Genomic DNA, 23,439 nt, shown 5'->3' with positions numbered 1-23,439 from the left:
AATTGATTTTAAAAAATCATTAAATACTAATCTAAAACCTTTCAAAAGAGTATGCAGTTATTTAAAAGGTTATTAAAATGCACAATTATTAAATTACGCATTGGCACCCATACTTCTTACAAAAGAAAAAATATTTCCCCCCGTATTTATTCTATTCGTTTTCTGGCAAAGTTTTGTAAAGGAAATTAATATTTTAAAATATCTATAGACAAAAAGGTGAGTTTCAGTTATTTGACCCACTGGGGAAGCATCCTGGTTACATTTCACAAGCAATTGGTTCAGAAGACCTAAATCGATTGCCCCTGGGTGACTAAGACGATCACGCGCTTTTGCTGAACTAAGGACAAAAGAGAACCTCTCGGGATTAGACAGCGAGTTTTCAACAGAACATTGGATAGGAAAGGGGGTAGAGTCGCTTTGTTCTTCCCAGAGCGGTCGGCAAGGCGCAATGGCTTTTTAAAAATCTCGATGGTTACCTCTATGGTGGCTTTCTTCTGAAAAGGAGAAGGACACGAGTCCCACAATGCCTCAGAATGGTATATATTTGGAATATTTGGACGGGGGGCTTTCTCTGTAGTTGGTTATAGAGTGTGAGCGTCGCTTAAATTCACCAATGAGAAGGAGATGTTTCGCTGAGGGGGCGGGGCTACTATTTCAAATGTGGTAGCGGGGAGAGGCATATTAAACTGGTATACTCTCCTATCTCTGGAGAACGCATTAGAAATGAGTGTTGATATTTGTGACGGCACTCGGGGAATACGGGAGACGGAGGCTTAACTGGCCACCGTTGGGGTGGGTATATGTCTGTGTTGTCAGGACTTAGAAGGGGAGAAACGGCCGCAGTTCGTCCTCCGCGGGGTGGCGATTTTTTTACCCGCTTGTGACTTATCCGCAAGGACTTCCCACGCTCAGAGGTACTTGGTCTGGCGATAAAATTTGGGTGTGAATATATTTAAATCCTAAAGGTGGTCTATGGGAGGTGACCGCACCGGGTGCAGGCAATAGGGGGGTGCATTGTCTGTTCTGCTACAGACCGTTGTCCTCTCGTCATTGCGCAGGGCCCGCCTGCGCTGCTGCCCCTCGCCTGGGTTTGTCTCCTGGCCGGAGACGGCTCATCTTCTGCGGGGGGCTCCCCACCGTCATCGCCAGGTAGTAGCGCTGCCTCCGCCGTGGCCAGACTCATCTTGCTTCTCGGCCCAGCGCTGCGCCCGCGGCTCCAGTGAGCTCAGCGGCCCGCTCCGCAAGGCCAACCGGAGCCCGATGGGCGTCTGGACAGGGCCGCGTGCCACCCCGGAACCCAGGTACAGCCGGAGCCCTAGCAGCGCCCGAGCCATGCCGAGCTTCCTCGGCTCCTGCGGAGGGAGGATGAGGAGGAAAGGGCCACTGCGAAGCCCCACATCCGGTTGTTGAAGGGTATGCAGTAGTGGGCCTCGAAGGAGGAAGCCGGCCCCGGGCGCGCAAGGCCGCATGACTCCCCACAGAGCGTATTACGGGGTGAGGCAAAGTGGAGTGGGCCGCTAACGGTGAGAGGGGCTCAGTTTTCTGCAACGCTACTCTATGCCAAGCACTGCGACTTCAGACTTGGAAGAGATCTGGGGGTGGGGGAGAAGTAATTTCCCCCTGCGAAGAACTCCATGAAGGTGGCATATGTATTGCAGGGGGGCAAAGGCCTTTGTTTTATTGCAAAGCAGAACAGGGCATAAAAATGTGGATTTGGGACTAAAAAGGGCAAAAGCAGTTCACCAATTCCATTGTTCTCTGGGATTGGGCTGCCTCTTGCAGCTTCTTTGTGACTTTGTTTAGACTCCCCTGGAGCAGGTCAGGGCAATCCTCTTGCCCCTGCCCAAGCCTGCACTCTCTTCTGCCTTCTCTGCTGCAGGTATTGTGCATGCCTTGTATATATGACAGGCACAAGCTTTAGGTCCAAGTAGTGTTGCTTTAAATTGTGCCCCTCCCAACATGCTTGATGTTTGGCTTGATCTGCAGGCAAAAGGAGTGAGAGAACTCAACCTGTAAACTTCTTAAGAATTCCCTTCCAGCCTGAGCAGCAACAGGCTGTCAGAAGCTGCACTTACAACTCCCATCCTGCTTTCTTTCCCTGAGGAACAGAGTTACCCTCATTTCTTCCTCAATTGGCATATGGCAACCTTACCCAGCCCATTCCTTAGGAGTCTGTGCTAGAACCAGGTGCTTCCTGGCAGCACCTTTCAAAGTTAATATGTTTTGTCTAGTAACTCCAGAAAATAACATAGCTGAAGCTGCACTAAAGTATTGCTCCACTGCTGGGGACTTCACTGTAGCTGCATCAGACTGGCAAGTACTCTGTGTAATTTTTTTGGGGGGGGCTTTGTGGGTAGGGGATTCTGACCAAAAGCAAAATCTTGCTCCTTTGCTGATGCAGCCAGTCTTCTGTCTTCCTAGCAGAGGAGAGGGGAGGGTCGTTTTAGTGCAAAGGTGACAAGTATGCAGGAATCTATAATCTTTGAGAGAGCATGCACATCTGACATGGTGCCATGAGTTGAAGTGGCTGCTATGCCCCGTGCCATGCTCATCTGGTCACTCTTGAAGCACAGTATTTTTAAATGGAAAGTATTACTTCAAATGTGGCCTCCTAGCAGAGGAGCAGAATTTGCCCAGATTCTTAAGCGCTGTGCTTGGGTGGCATTTGTTGGGCCAGGGAGCCACCTGGTGCTGCTTAGTAGCCTTCTCTCTCCAGGGCATATTAGAGGGCCATGTAAATGGAAATATGCTCCAAACACTGACTAGGTGGGCCCTGGTCTTTTTTCTCCCCCTGTTCCTCCCTCATCTGAAAACAAACCAACTCTGGAGATTGGGGTTTTTTGATTCTTAAAACTAAATTGCCAACATATTTGCATTTATTGCTGCAGCCTAGAGCAGTATGTTTTTTGTTGCTCTGGGGTTCCAAAGAGAATAAAACACTGAGGTGCTTGTGGCTGGCTTAGCCCCTGATGTGTGTGTCAAGTTTAGCCAATCTCTCAGAGCCAGGGGCAAAGCCAGATGTGAGATGCCTTTAGTGTGCTCTTTCCAGAGCGTACTGCACTTGCCAGAGATTGCCAGTGGGGGTGGGTAGGTCTTATTTGGCTTTTTAAAAAAATTATCCAGAATGAGACGGGAGCATCTTTAACTTCTTGCTTTTGTGTCTGTTGAGCTGGACAAGATCATGGACACAGGATACAAAAGCAGAAGTGCCAACAGCAGGCATCTCATTCTGATTTATTTTATTTTATTATTTTGACAAAGTCATTGACAGATTTGCGGAAGTTAAGGCTCAAAAACAGAAACGCTAATGTTATTATTCATTACTGCGACAGACCAATATGTAGGTATAAAAAGTATTAGTCCATTATGTTTTTCTTTTTTTGTACTGTAATTTTTATTTTTTTATTTTTTTTACTGGCATGATTATATATACGAAGCTCAATAAAAGAAAATTTTAACTGTCTGCGTTTCTTTTCTGGCCATTATTATTCGTTTCATTTCATGATTATTACTGAAAATAATTTTGTTGTGTAGAGGAGGGGTATGTTTTTTAATGATCCGCTCTGGGTGTCAAATACTCTAGGTACGCCACTGGGGTAGAGTTTACTTATTATAGTTTAATCAAGCTAAAATTTTAAGGGGATCTTTATGAGAAGAAAGGTCCTTGTCTAGAAGTTACGCTTTTGTGACCAGAGACGTTTGCCACCTTAAATCCCAGATACTTGAGAATAGGTTAAGTTTCCTTTAAAAGTGAGGGAAGTGCACTTTACGTATGTTCAGAGGGCCTTGTTATTTTTTTGACAGCTAAGTATTCACTGGTGAGGGATGGCTCAAACTCAAACTCTGAATGTTTCGTACAAAATTCTTGTTAGATCCTCACAGGATCCTGAGATGTATAATAACAGGAATCTGTGTAAGTTATTGGACAGAAAGAGAACTTTTCAGTTAAGATCTTTCCTTCAGATTTTAATTATGTTCCAAACTGTGATCTCTAAGGAGAAGCCAAGTTGCACAGTCTTGCATAATGTAATCACTATAAGACCACCTCAATTCAGAGACACTGAGTTTCATTTTGTTTGGTTACTCTATAAGAAGCTGAAGTCCCTGAAAAGGCCCATATTTGCTACAAAGGCTTGCTGAAGTGAGAAGATGCAGAGTGCCTCTCAATGTTTTAAACAGCAGAGACTGTTGAAGTATTAGTCTTAAAATAAATTCCAAGCTTCATGTATTTGCAGTGGAAGTGGGAGACCTTTTGGAGGCTGGGGGCCACATTGGCCTGGTGGAAAGTTCTGGAGGGCCACGTTCCAGTAGTGGGTAGAAGTAGATCATGCTTCTCTCACACACAGTTCTTATGGAAGCAGACATATATTTAATTCTCAGTATATGTTACTGTTTTATTATTTTTTGTTATTAGGCAATTGTTTTTGAGATGCATTTCTGTTCACCTTGTTGTAAGTTGCCGAGCCCATTTTTTTGTGGAAAGGTGGCATACAAATAAAATAATGAATGAATAACTCCACTTAAGTTTCACCTTTCATGTTTTCCTTATAGACTTTTAAAAACCTTGCTGTGTTGACTGGTCCATGTGTGTTTGAAGCTTACAATATATTGGCCAATTAGTTACCATTATGCTGGATAGAAAGATATACAATAATCTTGTATAGATGGTTATGGATGTGCAAGAATCATAACTGTAGTGGAGAATCTCTTTGAACTTGGGAAAATATAATTGGGTGCTGATTTTTTTGTAAAATGTTGGGCTGATTGCTTGAACTTAAAGCTGTCTTTACCAATTATGTGAGATGTGATATTGTTTTGCAGGCACATCATGGATGAAAAAACAACAACCTTGCATTCAGAATGTAAAATGATGGATGTCAAACCCAATGAATGTGTGAATAATGGTAGGTGATATGCATTGTTCAGAGAGATAAAGTTTCTTTGTAAAATACTCTGCATTGTTTGACATGGGATACATCTAAAATCAAGTTGAGTGAAGTAGTAGTCTCTGTAATACAAGCCAGGTCGGCGTGCTCATCCAGTATCAGATCCTGAATGGCTGTTGTTTTACCATTCACCGACCTGGCATCAGAATGGCATGGGGGTATTTGAATTTAACATTGCGGAATGCAAAAAATCCATGCTGACTCTAGTAGTGGCTGTATAATCAATTTGATTTAAATCAAATCAACCCTGCAATAATTAGAAAATCACAGTTTCAGATACAATACTTGTATCTATTGTATCTATCCTAGAATCCTAACAACTTGAAACTTTATAACTAGTGCATGTTGCACCCTTGGATAACTGAAATTTCTATCAAAAATTTGATTGTGTCATGTTTAAATAATAGTCAAAGACAGGGACACTACAGGAGTCTTAAACAATTACACAATCAATAGACTCAAATTTATCCTTTACCCTACAAATTTCCTCATTCTGGATTACTGATTCTATAATAATAGAAATAAAGGCTGCAGATTTTAACTCTGTAGTTATCATCTGTTGAAGATAGTGTCTTGGTATGAAGAGTTTGTCTTGAATTGTGTCTTGTGACCAATTCAGTAATGCATTAATTCAACTTAACTATAGATTAATATTGGGATTGGGCTCTGACCCAAAGGTTATTGAGGCAGTAGTAGGCTGCATATGTGCTGCTACTTGCAGCATCTGCCCAAGTGAAATTTGCCATACATACGATCATTGTGGTCAGCTTTGATAGTGCCATTTTTGGGAGAAGAAAGGAAAGCATGTGTTCAGTCCACCACCACCTTTTCCTTGATGTTGGATGTGGGATCTAGTATTTGTATACACACACCCATGAGTGCAAACAGCATCTGACTCAGAAGAATATCTATACACAAACTTTGACCCGTACATCAACCATCCGTTCTGGATTGGGGCATATGTTCTAGGTTATATTAGAAATGAATTCTCTTCTGTTTTGATATACTGGAATCATTCTTGATACAGAACATAGTAACAGAAGCTGACACTTCAACATGGCAAAGGGGAATATGGTAATATATTAACTATAAAAAGGTCAGCCATGATTATCATAATATTAAGTGATGTTCTGTTATAATTCCAGACTTTCACCTCCTGACTGATGAAAAATTTGACTTTGACCTTTCGCTTTCGCCTACAAGGTAAACTTGAGTATCTAAAACAGTGAATTATTGAAAGAGCATAGCACATGCAGGTGTCTGACTGATTTGTCTGTATTCTAGTGAAAATGAGGATGAAGTTTTTGTTGGTCCAGTGGGCCATAAAGAAAAATGTATTGCTGTGTCTCTTAAAGCCCAAGAAGGGACTGAAGATAAAATTCTCCCCCCACCACATGTGGATGAACTAACATGGAGCCCACTTGCTGGGGAAAAGTTTGTGGAGATTTTTAAAGAGGCTCACCTGGTTGCTCTCCAGCTACAAAGTGCCAGCAAAGCAAAAAGAAACAACAGTGGCGAACTGGAAGAACGAAAGACAGAGGTTGTAGAAAAATTCGTACAAGAATCAAAGTCAAAACTTAAAATTTTTGAGAAAGGAATAGAGATGGATAAAGACCCAAAGGCGATTAAGAGAGAGACTTACTGTGTGTGGGAAAGCCCAGTCTACCAACTGCCACCTTCATTTCAGAAGCATTCAAGGCAACCAATCACAGGAATGTACGACTCTCATTCTCTAGACTTGCCTCTAAACACATCTAGTCCTGGTAAAATGGGTAAATTGCCCCAAGCATCAGTTTTGCCTCTAGCACAAGAGAAGAGTGAAAAAACCAAGAAAAAACCAAGCGCATCCCAGACTATAAAAAATTCATCTGTGTTTGGAAATAGAAATCTCTTAGCAGCAGGAGAGGTAATAATTTTTCCTTCTCAATAGCTTAAAGTACTATATAAAGAGCAGTCATCTTATTACTCAAGAATTATAACTTTTTTTGCTTGTTGCCAATTGTTTGCAGATTTTCTTACAAAGAGAACAAACATCTATATGGTTTTGGTCTTATTTAAATTGATTGGCCTGAATTGCAGAACACTAACAATTCTGACTTTATAGCTGGAGAATTCATTTCATACTCTAATTAAAACTATTGTGGTGGTGGTGATGGTATATATATATAGGGTGTTCAGTATTAATTGGCTGGTATTGTTAAATATGACTTGAGGCTAATGTGAAATTTGGTGCTCACTTTAATGTCTATCAGTAGTACTGCAGAAATGTACCCAGCTAAAGGCACCTCATCAAATGGTGCGTCTCTTGCCTGGTCTGCATGTCACATTAAGCCATTAGCAGTAACCATGGCTAATTCTTGATTAAAGCCTCTTTGAAGCCCATTTGCAGGCATGGTATGGATTCAACCTATCCTTGCAAATGGACACTTCTCACTCTACAGACTGGGAGAGGAGAAACTAGTATTTGCAAGCATGGCTTAAATCCATACATGCCTGCAAACTGACTTCAGAGGAGGGATGCTCAGTGTCCACCAGCTCGTTGCTGCTGAGAGCAATTCCCATGGATTGCAACAGGGAGCTGCTCATCAGTGCAGTGCAGCCCATCCCAACCATGTATTTATCTGGCCCACACTCAATGTCACATATGATGTTGGGTGTTGGGCAGGTCAGTGTGGTTTGGGGAAAATGGCCTTGTAGGCTGTATTGGGACAAATTAGCCCTGTATATACTCTTGATAACCATCCTTGTCTGCCGACAAAATATTTTAGTTTAATGGACAAAGACAGGAATATTTTTATGTCTGACATCATTTGGTCTTACAAATGTTTCAAATCTGAATTGTACAGCCCAAACAAGGGAAACTGCCTAGTACTTCAAGCAGGAATAATTTGAACAGTATGGGGTCATCTGAAGATTTACTCTCTGATAAATCAAGTATTGCTTCAGATTCAGGAGACTTGTCATTCTCTAACAGTTCATCAGTGCAAGACAAGAGAGCTCTTCCAACTCCCAGCAAGGTGAGTGCATGACATAATTCTTGATGACATCTGATGCCAGCTGTTTTAGATTTATGATATTAGATCAGTGATCCTTGGGCCAGTGTGCTTTCTAAGAATCCAGTGGTGTACATAGTGATGTCTCAGAGTAACAGACTCTGATTTTATCCTTGCTGTTGAACTGAATAAAGAGGGTACTGTATGCTGCTTTGGAGTGGTATAGATGTGAAAGTATAAAGATTTTCATGAGTACACATAACGTAGTATTTTGGGTAAATATAGTTTGAAACCATTGATCTGCAGAGATACAGTACCTTAACCTGTACAGAAATATATCCAAAACATTATTGCATGAGCATTAGAGCTGGATATACTTCCCTGTAGTTAACATACTTGCAAACATAAGGAACATTAGTCTGTCAGAAGGGTGCAGGATGTCTGTCAGATGTTTTTAGGATACCTAAATAACCTCTACCACTGTTTTCACAGTTGGGGATCAAACCAACACAGCTGAAACCTCCTAGTAATATTCGTATGCGAAGGATCACATCATCATCATCATCATCATCCTCGCTTTCCAGCATGAACTCAAGTTTGAATTCAAGTCTGTCCATCTCTCCTAACAGAGGGAAAGGTAACAAATCAAATCTGGTGTGATCCTGGTTAGAACTGGGATGAACTACAGTTCCCCAATTTGTGGCTTAGTCAAAAGTGAAAGTGGAAATTTGCACTCCCCTCCTGTCATACATGGATAAGGAGGGATTGCCACAATTTATTTTCATGATGATCTAAACTATGGTTTAGATCATTTGAACAAGGCCTGTAAATGTCTTGAGTTGTTCATGAAGGGCAGAGCAGTATATGAAAGGAAGCACAACAATGACCCTGAAAAGGGAGGTAGGGAACAAAATATACATTCTGGAAAATGAAAGCACAATTGAAAAGAAACCATAGGATCATATTCAGTGTTGGACATACTCTGAGTAGATGCATGTAAATCAATGGATGTAAATAACTTAAGTCCATTGATTTCTACTGGGTCTGCTCAGAGTAAGACTTGGTTGGATACCACCCATGGTATCTAAGACCTTAGAATTCAAGTTTGGCCATTCCTGATATATGACTGTTATAGTGTAATTAGATCTCCGAATCAGAGTAGCTCTTCTAACTTGGTGATTTGTAGAAGCAAGTTGAGGGTGTTGTGCTACTTTAATTGACTAAAGTGCAAGCATGAGGAACCTCTGGCCCACAGATCTAATTAAGTCCGGCAGGGGTCCCAATTTCATCTGAGGTCATTCCCCCCTCAACCCACACCCACCTGAAGGATTAGGTGGAGATGCAGCTGTCAATATACAATCTAAAGCCTTAAACTGCACTTCCAATTATGCACTGGCAAGGAAGGCTTGCTGTAACTACCCATCAGCTGAATGGTGGTGAGAGGAAGCCAGCTGGAATCGGGGGAACTTGGTAGTACAATCAATCCCACAGAAAGAGCTTGAAGTCTGCACTGATCAGTGGTAACTTCAAGCCCTGCTTGGCTGGACTGATTGAGGTGGGCACCTGTCAGAATGGCTCACCAACAGAAGACGCTCATAATCCTCTTCTTTTCTCCTCCCTGCCCTGGGCTAAAGGCCTCTTGCATGTAAGAATATGTAATCCAAGCCCAAAATACTATCTGACACGACAGTGGCCAATATGCATAGTTGTGAGTTCTTTGGAAGTGTGAGTAACTGACTTAACAGAGTGGTCACTTATTTAAATAGACTTTTAATTATACAACTTGTCTATTGTCAATTGTTTTTTCATATAGAGTTCTAACTTAAGTAAAGACAGTTAATCTGAGATATCAAACATCTTAGCAATTATGTGCGCTCCTGGGTTTTCTAAATTGGTGGTAAGGTCGCCACTCTTCTGAATGTGGTCACCCTAGATCAAAATAAATAAATGACTTCACATTGTAATGGCTGTAACAGCACCTCTGAAATGGCTCAACCTCTTCCTTATTGGCCCTTGTGCTTCAAACCTGCCCCAAGAACCTGTGTGTCATTTCTCTGCCCTTCAAAATCCATATTTGTTTTAGTCCTTATCAAATAATAATATAATAATAAAATTTTATTCGTGAGTCGCCTATCTGCCCGACTGAACGGCCACTCTAGGCGACGTACATTGCCAGAATAAAATACAATATAAAATGAAACTAATATGTACATACATGTAACTGTCTCCACATTCATCCTGTTATCCTTGTGTATTTCTTCTCTTTCCCTTCCTGTCTGACAATATTTACATTATTGTAATGTAATTTACATTATTGTGCTTGAGTTCCTTGTCCTTGCTTTTCTGACACTGTAAAGTGTTAGGCACATTGATGGCATTTCTTTTATCAACAGATACAAGTTTCTTTTTTCTCTTCCAGGTAAAATAGGTGTAACTTCTGCAAATGGCTCTAGGCTCTCTGGTGCAAGTAAGATTTCTATAGCTAGACCTATGAAAGGGTTGTCTGTGCAGGCTTCCCATTCTGTTGCATCTGGAAAGCAACACAGATCTGCAAGCGCTACTAAAGGAAATCCTCCTGTGAATGTACCCAAATATAGAGCCATTATGTCTGAGACAGCCAGTGGGATTTGGAATATGGGTTCAGATTCTAGTCTTCAGAAGCTATTAAAGAAAAATACATTGGGAAACATAAGAGGAAGCTCAAGTCCCAAATCTAAAACAGTACCTCCAGTCTCAAAAGAAGGTAAGAACACTGATCTTACCAAATGGATAAATTACACTGGTATAACTAGTGTCTAGAGAGTGCCTACCCCTTATTTCTATTCTGAACACTACATTTGATGAGAAGTAAGGACTGGAATCATCTTACTATAAGATGATTAACTGCCAGAATTTTTCTTTTCTCCCTAGGTATATATTCTGAGAAAGTAGCTGCCAGAATATTGCAACCAGTTGGGTCACTATCTTGTGATAACGTTGGAGGGTAATATTCCATATTATATTCCATACTTGCTTTCCTCTGCAGTTCTCCATCTTCTCTTGAACTGCTTTGGAAGCACAGACAGTAGAAATATCAAGTGGTTTGGAAGTGGTTTGGGGGGCTGCAAATGAGGAGAAACCTGAAGATGCTTCATACTTCTATAAACTATAGTAAGGAAAGCCAATGGCAAGACTGTCCTGCAGGATTGACAGTCCCTGCTATATTCCCTGCCCCACCAATTGTAGCTGGTAGGAAATGGCTGAGCATCACTGCTGATTTAAATGCTTACTTGGCAATCCACTAGCTGCAATATAGTCTTACGTCGTAACAATGTCTGTGGAATTACGTATTTTGGTACTGCTTTGTACATCAACAGCAAACATGAGGTTGGGAATTTCATATTGCCAAATGAGTTCTACCCTTGTATCTCTTTGGTGAATGTATAACCCAAAATCTTGGTTCAGACAGCAAGCCAAACTATGGTTTAGGCTTCCAAACATACATGCAAACTATAGTTTAGAATTGCTAGCATTCATTTTTTCTCTGCTCGGCAATTCAGTCTTGAGGTACAGTGGCCTCTGGAGATGAAGCAACTGCCAGTTTGTCAGTTCAGACATCGCAGCAAACTATAGTTAGGCTTTCTTAACCATGGTTTGGTATAATGTCTGAATTAGACCAATGTGAATTTCAGCTGTTGGTGTTGGGTATTACATGTGGTACCTGAGCATTTCTGTAGCTTCTTTCTTAGAAGATGTTTTCTGTGCTGCTACAGCATTCCTCTTGGTTTGAAAGATCATAATCTGTTATCCCTAATATTGACTTGGGTTTCAGAAAAATCCTGAATTTGGGATAAAATTAAATGTTTCAGTAGACTACAAACAGCCTAGTAAAATAATAGAATAGGTTTAAAGTTTATCCCATTGCAGTTCTTTTGGATTTCTGGTTGCTCCTTGACTGCACTGCAGAAAAAATATTTGGGAACTCCTAAATTTTTGAAGATGCTTAAACTAAGAGGAATATTTCAGTTGTAATATATCATAAGCTTCTAACGCTTTATGCATGTATCCTTCTAGCAATGTTGCAGTCACCCCACCTGTCAAACAATCGGAAGATGGATTGGTATTAAATTCCTGTTCTACTGTCAAGTCTGCTTTACGGACTCCAGTCAATATAAAGTATTCCGGATTGCCTACACCCATTGGTCGGTGTATCTCAGGAATTCCAACAATGACCCCCAAAACTCTGCCCAAATTAATGTCTTCTCCCAATCTCTTGCCTCTTCGTCGAGTCTCCAGTGTATCGTCCAAAAAGACTTTAACAGCTAGGTAAATATAGACTTCATAGTACTGCTAGGCTAGATCTGGTGAGTATAGTCATTCCTCACTAGTGACGAGATCCATTCAAAACCATTTAGTCAACCTAATGGCCAGCATCGATTTGAGTTTGTTCTTTGTCCACTTTCAGCTGGTTTTACCAGTTCTGACTTTTCCCCTTTCCAAAAACATTGATATTAATATTGATCTTTTTTTTTTTGAAAGAGATCATTTTTTTGAAAGGAAATATTGATAAAGGAAAGGAAAGCAGTTACACTGTCTCCTCTGCTGTGACTGAGGCTGGTCAGTTTTCACATTAGCCAGCAAGCAGAGAGCAGCTGTCTTTTTATGGAAAAGAAAAGAGGAAAGCAACTTTCCGTGCCCCCCCCCACCTCCTAGAGTCAACATGGGTGAGATTTGGCCTTTTTCCTCCCACTTGGAGTTTGCCACCCCATACCACTCCAATAAACCAGAGAGAGAGAGAGAGCTGTACTGCTGTGCTCTGAGTAAAAACAGTGCAAGAACAATATATTCGAGGGGGGAGACATTGTCAGGGAACAGCCACTGAAGTTCGTAAAGCTCTGCAAAGATGGAGAATATGTGGACCACTGAAAAATCTGGTGCTAAATCTGAATTCAACAGAATTCTCGGCTATCTCCGTTCTTCACCCTCTATTCCTGCAGTCCCTACCTTAACATTCATATGCCAGTCTTCTTTGTGACTGGCCGATGTATGATTTAAAAAAAGGCCAATATACTGTTGATTGCTAAATGTATATCCTGCCCTTCCTCCCAAAGGAGCCAGGAGACTCAAGAGTGCCATTTGTTTAGCTGATGTAGAATAAAATAAGGACCTTTGTGATATAGGCAGACTTGGAAGACTTAAGACTATAATTCTGTGACTTGTGAGGTTTTTTTTTAAAAAAAATCAAACCCACAATGTGCATGAATGGTACCAATTCTTAAATGGCATCTTGCTGCTGTGTTTCTGAGTACGTCCAGAGCTGTTTAACGAAAGGGTGACTTTACATATTTCAGATGTACTCAAAACTAAAGGTGTGTAAGTCACACATGCCTGTGAGTCAGATTGGCTTGTCTCCCTGATCCATGTACAAGGGTTGGAAACACAGGGCTTCCACAAAATGTGTGAAGCCCCATGCTGGTCAGAAACGAGGGCAGCTTTTTACTGTACTTTTGACAGGGACGGGGTTTGCTGCCTAGTTCCGATCATCAGTTTGTATTCCAATAGTCTGTTTGATCCTGATCTGCCCTTTTTTTGTTCCTTGTTGCTTTGGCACTTGCCGATTCAATCCACTGTTTTTTGTTACAAAAAAATGTGTGTAATTTTTAATGTAAATGATCATGGTGTTCCATGTGGTTTATTTTTTCCTATTTATCACATCTACACACTTAAGAATGCATCAACTTAGAGGAAATTACAAAGATGAAAAATGAAAATTGGGGGGGAAATTAAAAAAAATCAGTGCAGATTATGGCCGCAGCCCACTGCAAGAAATCAATGCCAGTCCAAAAAGACAGCAGACTGTTCGATTCAGTCGAAATCCAGTACTAAGTCCGATTTAGCAGATATTCCCCCCATCTCTAACTTTTGTGCAGTAAATCTGTGTTTTCCTGCAGGGAGGAGGGGATCCTCAGTTGGGTTGTCCCACTCACTCCACTAGGCAGGACTATGCAAATTGTTGCTCTTAGCCCATGCGTGGAAGGGTGACCCCTCCAGTTCCTTCCTGCTTAGCTCCCTGTGCAAGTCGGTGCACATTCTATGATCTCATTGTTCTGGAGACCCTTGCATTGTTTCTTGTCAAAAGAGAAGGATGTCCCTTCACAGCAATGGCTCAGATTCCAAAGACTGGCCAGTCCTGCTTTTTTGGCCAGTTCCTGCAATGGGGAAGTTGGAGGAGAGTCTGCTTGAGGCGGTGGGCTTGTCTCCCTGGTAGTAGTCCATAGCCCTCATGTAGGGTACTGCCAGGCCCATTGGGGTATGGTCATTCAGGTCCCTGCACCCTGCAGAAAATGAACAGTCACAGTTGGTCTAATGTTACATTCTTCATTTTTATGGTCCAGCTTAATTACTTGAAGTTGAAGTGGCTAATGCTTGTGCAACCTCTGGCAGTACAGAGTACACATAGTACAAGTATGCTTACCTTGTGTTGAATTTTCAAGAAAATAAAACTGTTCATGTCTCTTCCTGTCTAGTTCTAAATGGGCAAAAGAGAGCAGGACATGGGGGACCTCCAGCTCATCTTCAACAGGAGATATATCTCCTCCACAGGTTGTTCCTGTTGCACTTAATTTTTCACCAGATGAGTCTTCTACAGAAATAGAAGACTTTTCTGCGCAAGAGAAACCAGCTGGAGAAACGCCAACTAAGGAGGTAGGTTGCAGCTTTACTCCTTTTTAGTGTCTAGATCAGCCTTAGGCAGCTTTAAAGTGTGAAGCATCTTCTACTGCAGAAATTACAGCTGCTGCAGACAGTACTTGTTTTCAAATGGAACTAAGAGATGCATGGTGCCCTCTAGTGTCCAGAATTTTCATGGTCATTCTTCCTCTACGCAGCTGCTTATTATAAAGTTTCTACTAAAGTAGGACTTTCTGGACTCATTTTAAGTTGGTGCTTTGCAGTAGACAATACCTACTGAAAACAACAAAGTAAATTAAAGTGCCAGTTGTTAATGTCTGCTTCCAAATAATATTGGAGATTTTAGGTTAGACAGCTTTGAGAAAGATATAGAGATTTCTGTACACATTTGAGCCATCCGGAGGCTAACCTGAATCTGCTCGGGTTGTGTGTATGTATTTTTAGGGTAAAAAAACAGTTTGGGATGTCATAATTAAAGAGCTTTGTTTTTATAGCAGTTCTTTTGTAATCGGCAAACTTTATTTTAGAAAGCATAATAAGCAAGCCAGCAATATTTTCAATATTATTGTTTCTAGAGCTTACTGATAGACATTGGAAAAGATAAAACACCCATTACCACCCAAGAATATGAAAACAAACCTCTTATTGACCTTTTTAACACTCCTGAAATTATTAAAGTTCCTCAATTGAAACCTACAGGACTGGTAAGAGACCCCCCACTTTATCTTTCCCTTTTTAATACTGTTATCTTGAAACCAATGTGTTTGTATGCTAAATGGTAGTCAAGCAGTATGCTTTCTATTACTTGTTATGTGACTTCAAGTCAATTACAACTTATGGCGACCCTGTGAATCAGCAACCTCCAATAGCATCTGTTATAAACTACCCTGTTCAGATTTTGTAAGCTCAGGTCTGTGGCCTCCTTTATGGAATCAGTGCATCTACAGATGCTAAAAAATGTTCAAAGCATGAACTGACAGTCATACCCCTATTCAGTAATAGGCAAGAAAACCCTTGCGGTTTAAGAACATACCTATAGCCAACAGATATTTCTATCAAATTTTAAAAAGAAGTGAAATTGTGCAGCTATAGTGAATGTACCAGGGGAGCAGGAGACATGACTTTCTCTCTGAGATACTGTACTGCCCTACAAATTTGTAAAAATGCAAACACAGTTTGGGTTGGTCTTTCACAGTCCAATCCACTTCCTGTGTAGCTTAGAATAATTTGGTAACACGTGCCTTTGAGCATATGGTGAGTTTTTAATCTGGGAGGTAAGAAATGGGATCCTGTGCAGGTTTGCTGAGAATGGATTGATCATTTGCATACTTATTGAGTTCAATGGGATTTAGTCTCCTGCAATCATGCTTAGGATAGGTGAAACTGACCACAGGGGATGGGAAGGGGGGGAGGAGGGGTAGGGGAGGAGGAGGGAGGGAAGGAAGGGCAGAGGGGAGGAGGGGGAGGGAAGAAGGGGGGCGGGGAAGGGGGGCAAGCTTGATAATTTGCATGCTTATTGAGTTCAGTGGGATTTACTCCCATGCAATCATGCTTAGCATATATAAAACTGACCATGGGGGGCAGAGGAGGAGAAGAGGGAAGGAAGGCTGGAATGGGGAGGGGAGGAGAGGAGGAAGGGAGGGGAAGGAAGAGAAAGGCAGGTCTGATCATTTGTATGCTTATTGAGTTTAATGGGATTTACTCCTGTAAAATCATGGTTAGTATAGGGGAAACTGATCATGGGGGAGGAGGAAAAGAGGGGAGGGGAAGGAGGGGATTGAAAGGGGAGTGGGCGAAGGAAGGGACAGGGAAGAGGCAAAAGGGAAGCCATGACCGTCAAAGTGAAATAAAGTTCTGGCATGAGTGTGGCCCCCTGATTAGCCTAGCCAAGCCAAGCAGCTGTGAGTCTGGCTTTTAGAACACTGACAGTTGGTTCTTACTGAGCATGCCCAGGCTTATCATTGATTGTAATGCTAAATTTCTTAAATTAATTAAAAATCAGCTAGGCATTTTTTTAAACTTTTAAACTGCAGAAGATGAAGGTCAGTATGGAGCAAGGTCAGTAATAGGATTACAGGTACTCTTTAGACATGGCTGATTTTTAATTAATTTCAACAAATTATACGACCACTGAAAGAAAAAAGTCCAAAAGGGGTCTTTTTTTTCCTGTTTATGCTTCGAACTCTCAATTCTCTGACGGTTTTGTGCATCATGTGATGATCCTGTATTAGTGTAAATAGGGTAAGTGCTGTTTGAATAGAAGATACATGGTAAGTGGAGTGAAAGAGGAGGGGGAGTGAATGGGCAGTAGAATGCTGGATGATTGGCTGAGTGGTTAAAATGGCTGAGCGTATAAAAGGAAGAGTGACAGTGGAATCTGGGTGGATGTGATGTGATGAAAGTGAGTGGGTTGTTTTGGTGGGTTTTAGAGAGTTGTTTGCCAGGAGAGCGTGGAGAAGGAGGGGGGTGGAGTTCGGATTAGTATTAAATAAAACCATATGCTTATGTGCCTTATGAAGAAATCTTGTTATCTTTGTTATATTTAATAAAAACTATATTTGGTTTACCGAAGGCCTTATCCTTGGCTGGGGTTTCACAGACCAGAAGGGAGGGTAAGGTAATGACCAAGGCTGAAGGGAAACTGTAACAAATGGTGGCAGCGGTGAAGAGAATAACAATACCAGTATTCAGAGTCTCTGGGAATACTGGTATTAGGACGTGACTGGTGGTGGCCTAGCAGGGGGATCTGTTGAGATCTGTGCTAGAGCGGGGAGAGAAACCATAAAAAAAGGACAGTCCGGACTGGTGGAGTCCCTGGTGGTGCCTAGTGACAGGCAGTAGCCACGAGCAGGTAGGAACCTGACAGGGAGAGCCAGGGAAGGGCGTCACACGTGCCAACTCATCAAGAAGCCCAGAGGACTGCTACTAGATCTAGGGCCTTTTCTGTTGTGGCCCCCAAATTGTGGAATAGCCTACCTGAAGAGATACACCTGGCGCCTACTGTACTTTCTTTTAGGCGCCAGGTTAAGACATGGTTATACTCCCAGGCATTCTAATTCTAATTTTAATTCTAATTCTAATCTTAATTTTAATTTTATTTAACTCTGTTTATATTTGTTGCATTTTGCTGATTGTGTTTATTCTGTTGTCTGATATTATTGTAATATTTGTATTTTAACTTTTTGTACACCGCCCAGAGAGCTGAATAGCTAAGGGCGGTTTATAAATGAAATAAATGAAATGAAATGAAATGAAATCACCATGAACATTTAGAGGGTTGTTAAGCAAGCATTTCTGAGTTCAGGACTATAGGTTTTGTAAGGTTTTGTTTTGAAATGAGCTTATGGGAAGCATCAGAATTCATGGGGGTATTTGCAATTTAACATTGCACAATGCAAAAGAGCATGCTGAGTATATATTGTGGCTATATAATATACATGCAACATGCTGCATGTGGCATTCAGGCACTTGTCAGATTCAAAACCCTCTTGCTTAGGGTCTGACATTAATTAGCTGTTGGAATGTTATACAGCCAATCAGCCATTTTCGCAGAGTACCTGTAATCCTATTACTGACCTTGCCCCAAACTCTGACCTTCATCTTCTGCACTTTAAAATTTTTAAAAATGCCTGGCTGATTTTTTAATTTAAGAAATTTAGCATTGAACTCAATGATAATGTCAGGAATGCTCAGTAAGAACCAACTGTCAGTGTTCTAAAAGCCAGACTCAAAGCTGCTGGGCTTGCCTAATCAGGGGGCCACACCTACAGCTGACCTTCATTTCACTTTAGACAGTCATGGCTTCCCCCCAAGAATCCTAGGAAGTGAAGTTTGTGAAGGATGCTGAGACTCCTATTCCCCTGACAGAGCTCCAGTGGCCAGAGGGATTTAACAGTCAGGTGGTCTGATGGAAGCTCTGTGAGGTGAACAGGACATCTCCTAGCAATTCTCAGCACCATTCATTAACTACACTTCCTAGGATTCTTTGGGGGAAACCATGACTGTCTGAAGTGGAGTAAAGGTTTGGTGTGGATGTGGCCAGGGACAGCTCTGGTTTAAATTTGGGTGGGAGGCTACATGTGCCTGCTGTAAAATAAAAAGTTGGGGGGAAATGCTGAAAACGCATGATACCGTTCACAGTGTTTTGCTTTGGAAAGGAAAGGGGCTTTCCCTCTGCCCAGTGCCTACCCACCCAATCTCCCCCTTCTCCCTCCCCTTTCTGGCCTCCCTCTCCCAGATCAGTTTCACCTATCCTAAGCATGATTGCACAGGAGTAAATATCACGGAATGCAAAAAGCATGCAAATGATCAAATCTGTCCTCTCGTCTTCCTCCTCCTTCCTCCAATCCCCTTCTTCTCCCTCCTCCTCCCCCATGGTTAGTTTTACCTATCTTAAGCATGGCTGAAAATGGAAATGGACTACCTTCATGTTGATTCTGAGTTATGGTGACCCTATGAGTAGGGTTTTCATGGTAAGCGGTATTTAGAAGGGGTTTACCATTGCCTTCCTCTGAGGCTGAGAGGCAGTAACTGGCCCAAGGTCACCCAGTGAGCTTCATGGCTGTGTGGGCTTGTATAAGCATACAAATGGTCAAACCTGCCTTCCCCTCCTCCTCCCTCCTGTCACCACCCTTTTACCCCTTCCCTCCCCCTTCCTTTGCTCCTCCTTCCCCACCCCGAAGGTCAGGTTTACCAAGGCATGATGGTAGGGGTATAAATCTCACTGAACTCAATAAGCATACAAATGATTAATTCATTCTCAGCAAACTTGCACAGGATCCCATTTCTTATCTCCTGGATTAAAAAGCAGAGAAATTCACTAATAGGCAAAAAACCCTTGTGGTTTAAAAACGTACATATAGCTAACAGATATTTCTATCAAACTTTAAAAAGCAGGGAAATCGGGCAACTATAGGGAATGCACCAGGGGAGTAGGAGACCTGACCTCCTCTGAGATATTGTACTGCCCTACAAATTTGTAAAAATGCAAAAACAATTTGGGTTGGTCTTTCATAGTACAATCCACTTCCCGTATAGCTTGGAAGAATTTGTTAACGTGTCTCTGAGCCAGCCTTTCCCAACCGGTGTGCCTCCAGATGTTGTTGGACCACAACCCCCACCAGCCTCAGCCACTGGCAATGCTGGCTGAGGCTGATGGGAGTTGTGGTCCAACAACATCTGGAGGCACACTGGTTGGGAAATGCTGCTCTGAGCATATGGTGAGTGGTGGCAACATCTGCAATCAGCCCAAATAACAGAAACAAGACATGTGCTGTGCTGATCTTGATATAGCAGGGAGGAAGAAACAATATTAAAACAGTTGATAGAGTTCAGATAGTCACTTTAAATATGTTTGATTTACTTTGCAATTTTGGTGAAGTCTCCTATAGTAAATCATTTTCTTTTGCTTCTGTTTCTGTGAATACGTGAAGTACAGCAACACTTGCAGCACTAGAAAAACTCCAGAAACAATTGTGGAATAATAGCGCAGACTATTCTACAGAATAGCTTCCAGTGGCCATGAGCAGTGTCTCAGTTTGCACAAGATAAAACAGGGGGAGGTGAAATATATTCTAGCAAAATTCTAGGTGCGCTCTGTTTTTAATTGACCGTGCCCACCTTTCCTTAAGTGGAGTGGTTTAAGCATAGCAGGCTGAAAACATGCATCTTGGGCAGGCCACGTTTGTTTTTTCCAACAGCTAGAGTCATTGCTTAAGTAGCAACATATTGTAATCAGTCTGATTTTACATCAGACTGCAGTTTCAGATTCAACTGCTAATGCATCCAAAATAGAAATAGAGCATAACCTCCCGTTTGAAACACAAAAGGCTGTCTTCACCATCATATGACATTGACCACTAAAAAGGCTTTGAAATTAATAAGAATAAACTTGACACAGATTTCTAGGATGAATAATGAGAGAAATATAACTGTCTAGGTTAGATTCTCTGCAGAAACAGTAGTAACCCAGGAAAGAAGCAAAGTAAAAAGAACACCAACAGACATACAAAAATGTAATTCTCCATCTTTGGAGTTGGCAGGTGTTGCCACCACTCCCCATATGCTCAGAGGCACGTTACCACATTCTTCCAAGCTATACAGTAAGTGGATTGGACTGTGAAAGACCAACCCAAATTGTGTTTGCATTTTTACATATGTGTAGGGCAGTACAATATCTCAGAGGAGTTCAGGTTTCCTGCTCCCCTGGTGCATTCACTATAGTTGCTCGATTTCCCTGCATTTTAAAGTTTGATAGAAATATCTGTTGGCTATAGGTACATTCTTAAACTGCAAGGTTTTTTGCCTATTAGTGAATAAATATTTAAGATTGTGCGGTGGTGTCCAAAAAAACAAGAATGCCATTATAAGACTTATTAGCAAATGAGGATCCTGCTTTTGTAAGGGTTCAAGGGTTGTTTTAGTCAATGTCTTAACAGTTTCTCTTTTCCCCCTTCTAGCCAATAGACCTGAGTTATCCTCTTATCATTCTTAGTCCAGAAGGAAATAAAGAGAACCTGGATTTTCCTCTTCTTTGAAGTTCTGATTCTTGAGCAATCTGTCAACCTGGAATAGTTTGTGTGCAACAATTGATGTTTCACTGAGCAGCAGTTGTTATAGACAAAAATAGACTTAAAATAATTGAATGAAACATTAAAACTCTGAACACTCGGCAGCTGAGATATTTATGTGCTGTTGCTAGTGACAATGGGGAAGATAGCCTTAAATATAGATTACTCAGTATTGATAACATACAGAGTGTGCTGTAAAAATATACCTATTACTAAATGAACTATGGAAGTAATTTGTTTTGCACATGTTAAGTCATAAACCTAAATAAAATGTATTTTACTTGATCAATATGTTGTTTTCATAAAAATATAGTGGAAGCTATTCTGAATGCTTCCACTGCCTCAAGCTTACAATTCAAACCACCTGCTACGATTTATGAGAACACAGTACACTTGCATATTTTGGACTGTAATTTATGGTGGGAAATCCTGGAGTAACTTGAACAATCTGGTAAATTATTAGTCTTTTACATTAAAAACTGCTTGAAGCACAACTCACTGGTTTATGATCTGCTTATCCTGTCCAATTTCCATAATGTGAATTTTATTTGTATTAAATCTTTATTACTCATAGTTCAGAAATCTGAACAAGCTGAAAGCTTTTAAAAAGAGCAAGGGCTTGCTGTTCCTGTGTACCATGCAATCAAATATAGAACTGGGAATGAAGCATCTGCCTCTGAAAACTATTTCAAACACTTGTATGAAAACTGAATTGCTCTGTTCTGGTAAATTCCTTAAGAGGAAGAAATGTGTGATTTCTGTAAATGGGGGGATTCATTTTTGTAGAATGCTTTTCTAAAGTAGGGTGTTTCTCACTGATATATTGGCTTATGAGGCTAATCCTCCCTTCCAACAAGATACACAGTTCAAAGAACAAGTGAGAGGTGGTAACTTGGAAAGTATATTAATAACTTCTGTTTTAGTAAGTAGGATGGCCACATCCAGCCACTGCATCCCTGGTTACTTTGGAAAGGGAGATCCTGTCCCAAGAGATCGTTTTCCACACTCCCTGTTGCTGATGTGAGCTTGCTGCCACCAAGTAAGAGATTAAACTCTTTAAGAAGGCTGTCGCTTATTAAATAGCTTCTAAATTTGCCTGGGGCCTCCCTGAAGCCTGTTAGATAGCACAATGTAACGTCTTCAGGTATGGGTGATGAAAAATAAAGATCACACCAGGTTTATGAAGACGTGAATACTAAGACAAAGAAAAATGTGGAGTTCAAGCTGAGCAAAGGCTTAGAGACAAAGAAATGCAATACCCCAAAATTATGAGGATCCAGAATAACCTTTTGGACCAAAAACAAAATAAAACTTGATAAATGCAGTCCAGTTCCCCTAGTGTAACAGTCCTTTGACTCAGCAGGCTCTCAGTAGGAATCTTTGCACATGAGTAGCTCCCTGTTCCTTGAGGCCTTCCTTCCAGGCTTAGCAAACGTCTGCTCATCTCTCAGGGACCTTATTACAATGAGAACCCGCCTTTTATTTTATGAAAAACCTCCAGAATGATAAAGGCCTTGATAAAGAGTCTCCTGTCAATCATATGTCCCAGCCCAGGAAGTCATGAATGGTCCAGATTGGGTGTGACTTTCCACACATAGGCAATGGCAGACAAACTGCCTTTACTTGTGCCACCAGGCCAGGTCATATGGTCAGCCAGACCAGGTGATTTGGGAAGATTAACCCAGTCCAGGAGAGCAAAGGCCAGTTCCTTAACAGTAAGTATAACAAAGCGCATATAGTTCTATTTCAGCCTTATCACTACATTCCCAAACATTACCAGCTTTTGTTTCTACAGCCAGTGGGGAAAAGAAGCCCCAGAGGACAGATGGAGGAAAGCTGTTCCTCATCTCCATGTTTCCATGGAATTCCTTGTTGCATTTGGCAGCCAGGATAGGCTAACTAAAACAAGTTTATTTCCTTCATCCCTACAGTCTAAGGGCACAATCCAACTGCTATTTACACTAGGCTGAGGGGAACTGGATATGACAGGATATGCTGGCAGAACCACTTAGCTGCGGTGGAGCCAGTGCCAGCAGGGTCCACTAGGAAAGCCCAGAGGAAGGGGAGCTGGTGGAAACTGGCAGAAGGCTTGAAAAAGGAGGAACATAGCCACATCCAACCTGTGTGGAGCGCTCCTGCAGATCCTGATGCTGTGAAAAGTTATGCTGACAAACAGGTTGTTTAAGAAAATAATTGCAATGGAAGTCAATGGAGAACACTTACTCCCCAGTAAGGGTAGTTTTGAGAGTGGGTGTTTTACTT

General features: G+C 41.5%; 1 protein-coding gene across 7 annotated transcripts; it reads left to right on the top strand.

Moving 5' to 3' along the window:
• Positions 1–456: 456 nt before the first annotated feature.
• On the top strand, positions 457–21,671 carry GTSE1 (G2 and S-phase expressed 1). 7 transcript variants are annotated; one of them, XM_061640292.1, is made up of 13 exons: positions 576–914; positions 2,232–2,313; positions 4,822–4,904; positions 6,092–6,149; positions 6,231–6,852; positions 7,793–7,963; positions 8,432–8,576; positions 10,359–10,682; positions 10,850–10,922; positions 11,993–12,244; positions 14,446–14,623; positions 15,184–15,312; positions 21,067–21,671. In XM_061640292.1, the coding sequence occupies exons 3-13, from the start codon at positions 4,829–4,831 to the stop codon at positions 21,142–21,144; spliced, it is 2,106 nt and encodes a 701-aa protein (XP_061496276.1). In that variant the 5' UTR covers positions 576–914; positions 2,232–2,313; positions 4,822–4,828; the 3' UTR covers positions 21,145–21,671. The 7 variants fall into 7 exon arrangements, with proteins under 7 accessions (XP_061496278.1, XP_061496276.1, XP_061496275.1 ...); XM_061640299.1 differs by lacking the exon at positions 576–914 and adding an exon at positions 1,179–1,301; XM_061640294.1 differs by lacking the exons at positions 576–914; positions 2,232–2,313 and adding an exon at positions 457–536.
• The last annotated feature ends 1,768 nt before the right edge of the window (positions 21,672–23,439 follow it).

The sequence above is a fragment of the Rhineura floridana genome, chromosome 8 (assembly GCF_030035675.1).
Source record: "Rhineura floridana isolate rRhiFlo1 chromosome 8, rRhiFlo1.hap2, whole genome shotgun sequence".
NCBI classification, from domain to species: domain Eukaryota; kingdom Metazoa; phylum Chordata; class Lepidosauria; order Squamata; family Rhineuridae; genus Rhineura; species Rhineura floridana.
This window is presented reverse-complemented; position numbering and strand designations above follow the sequence as displayed.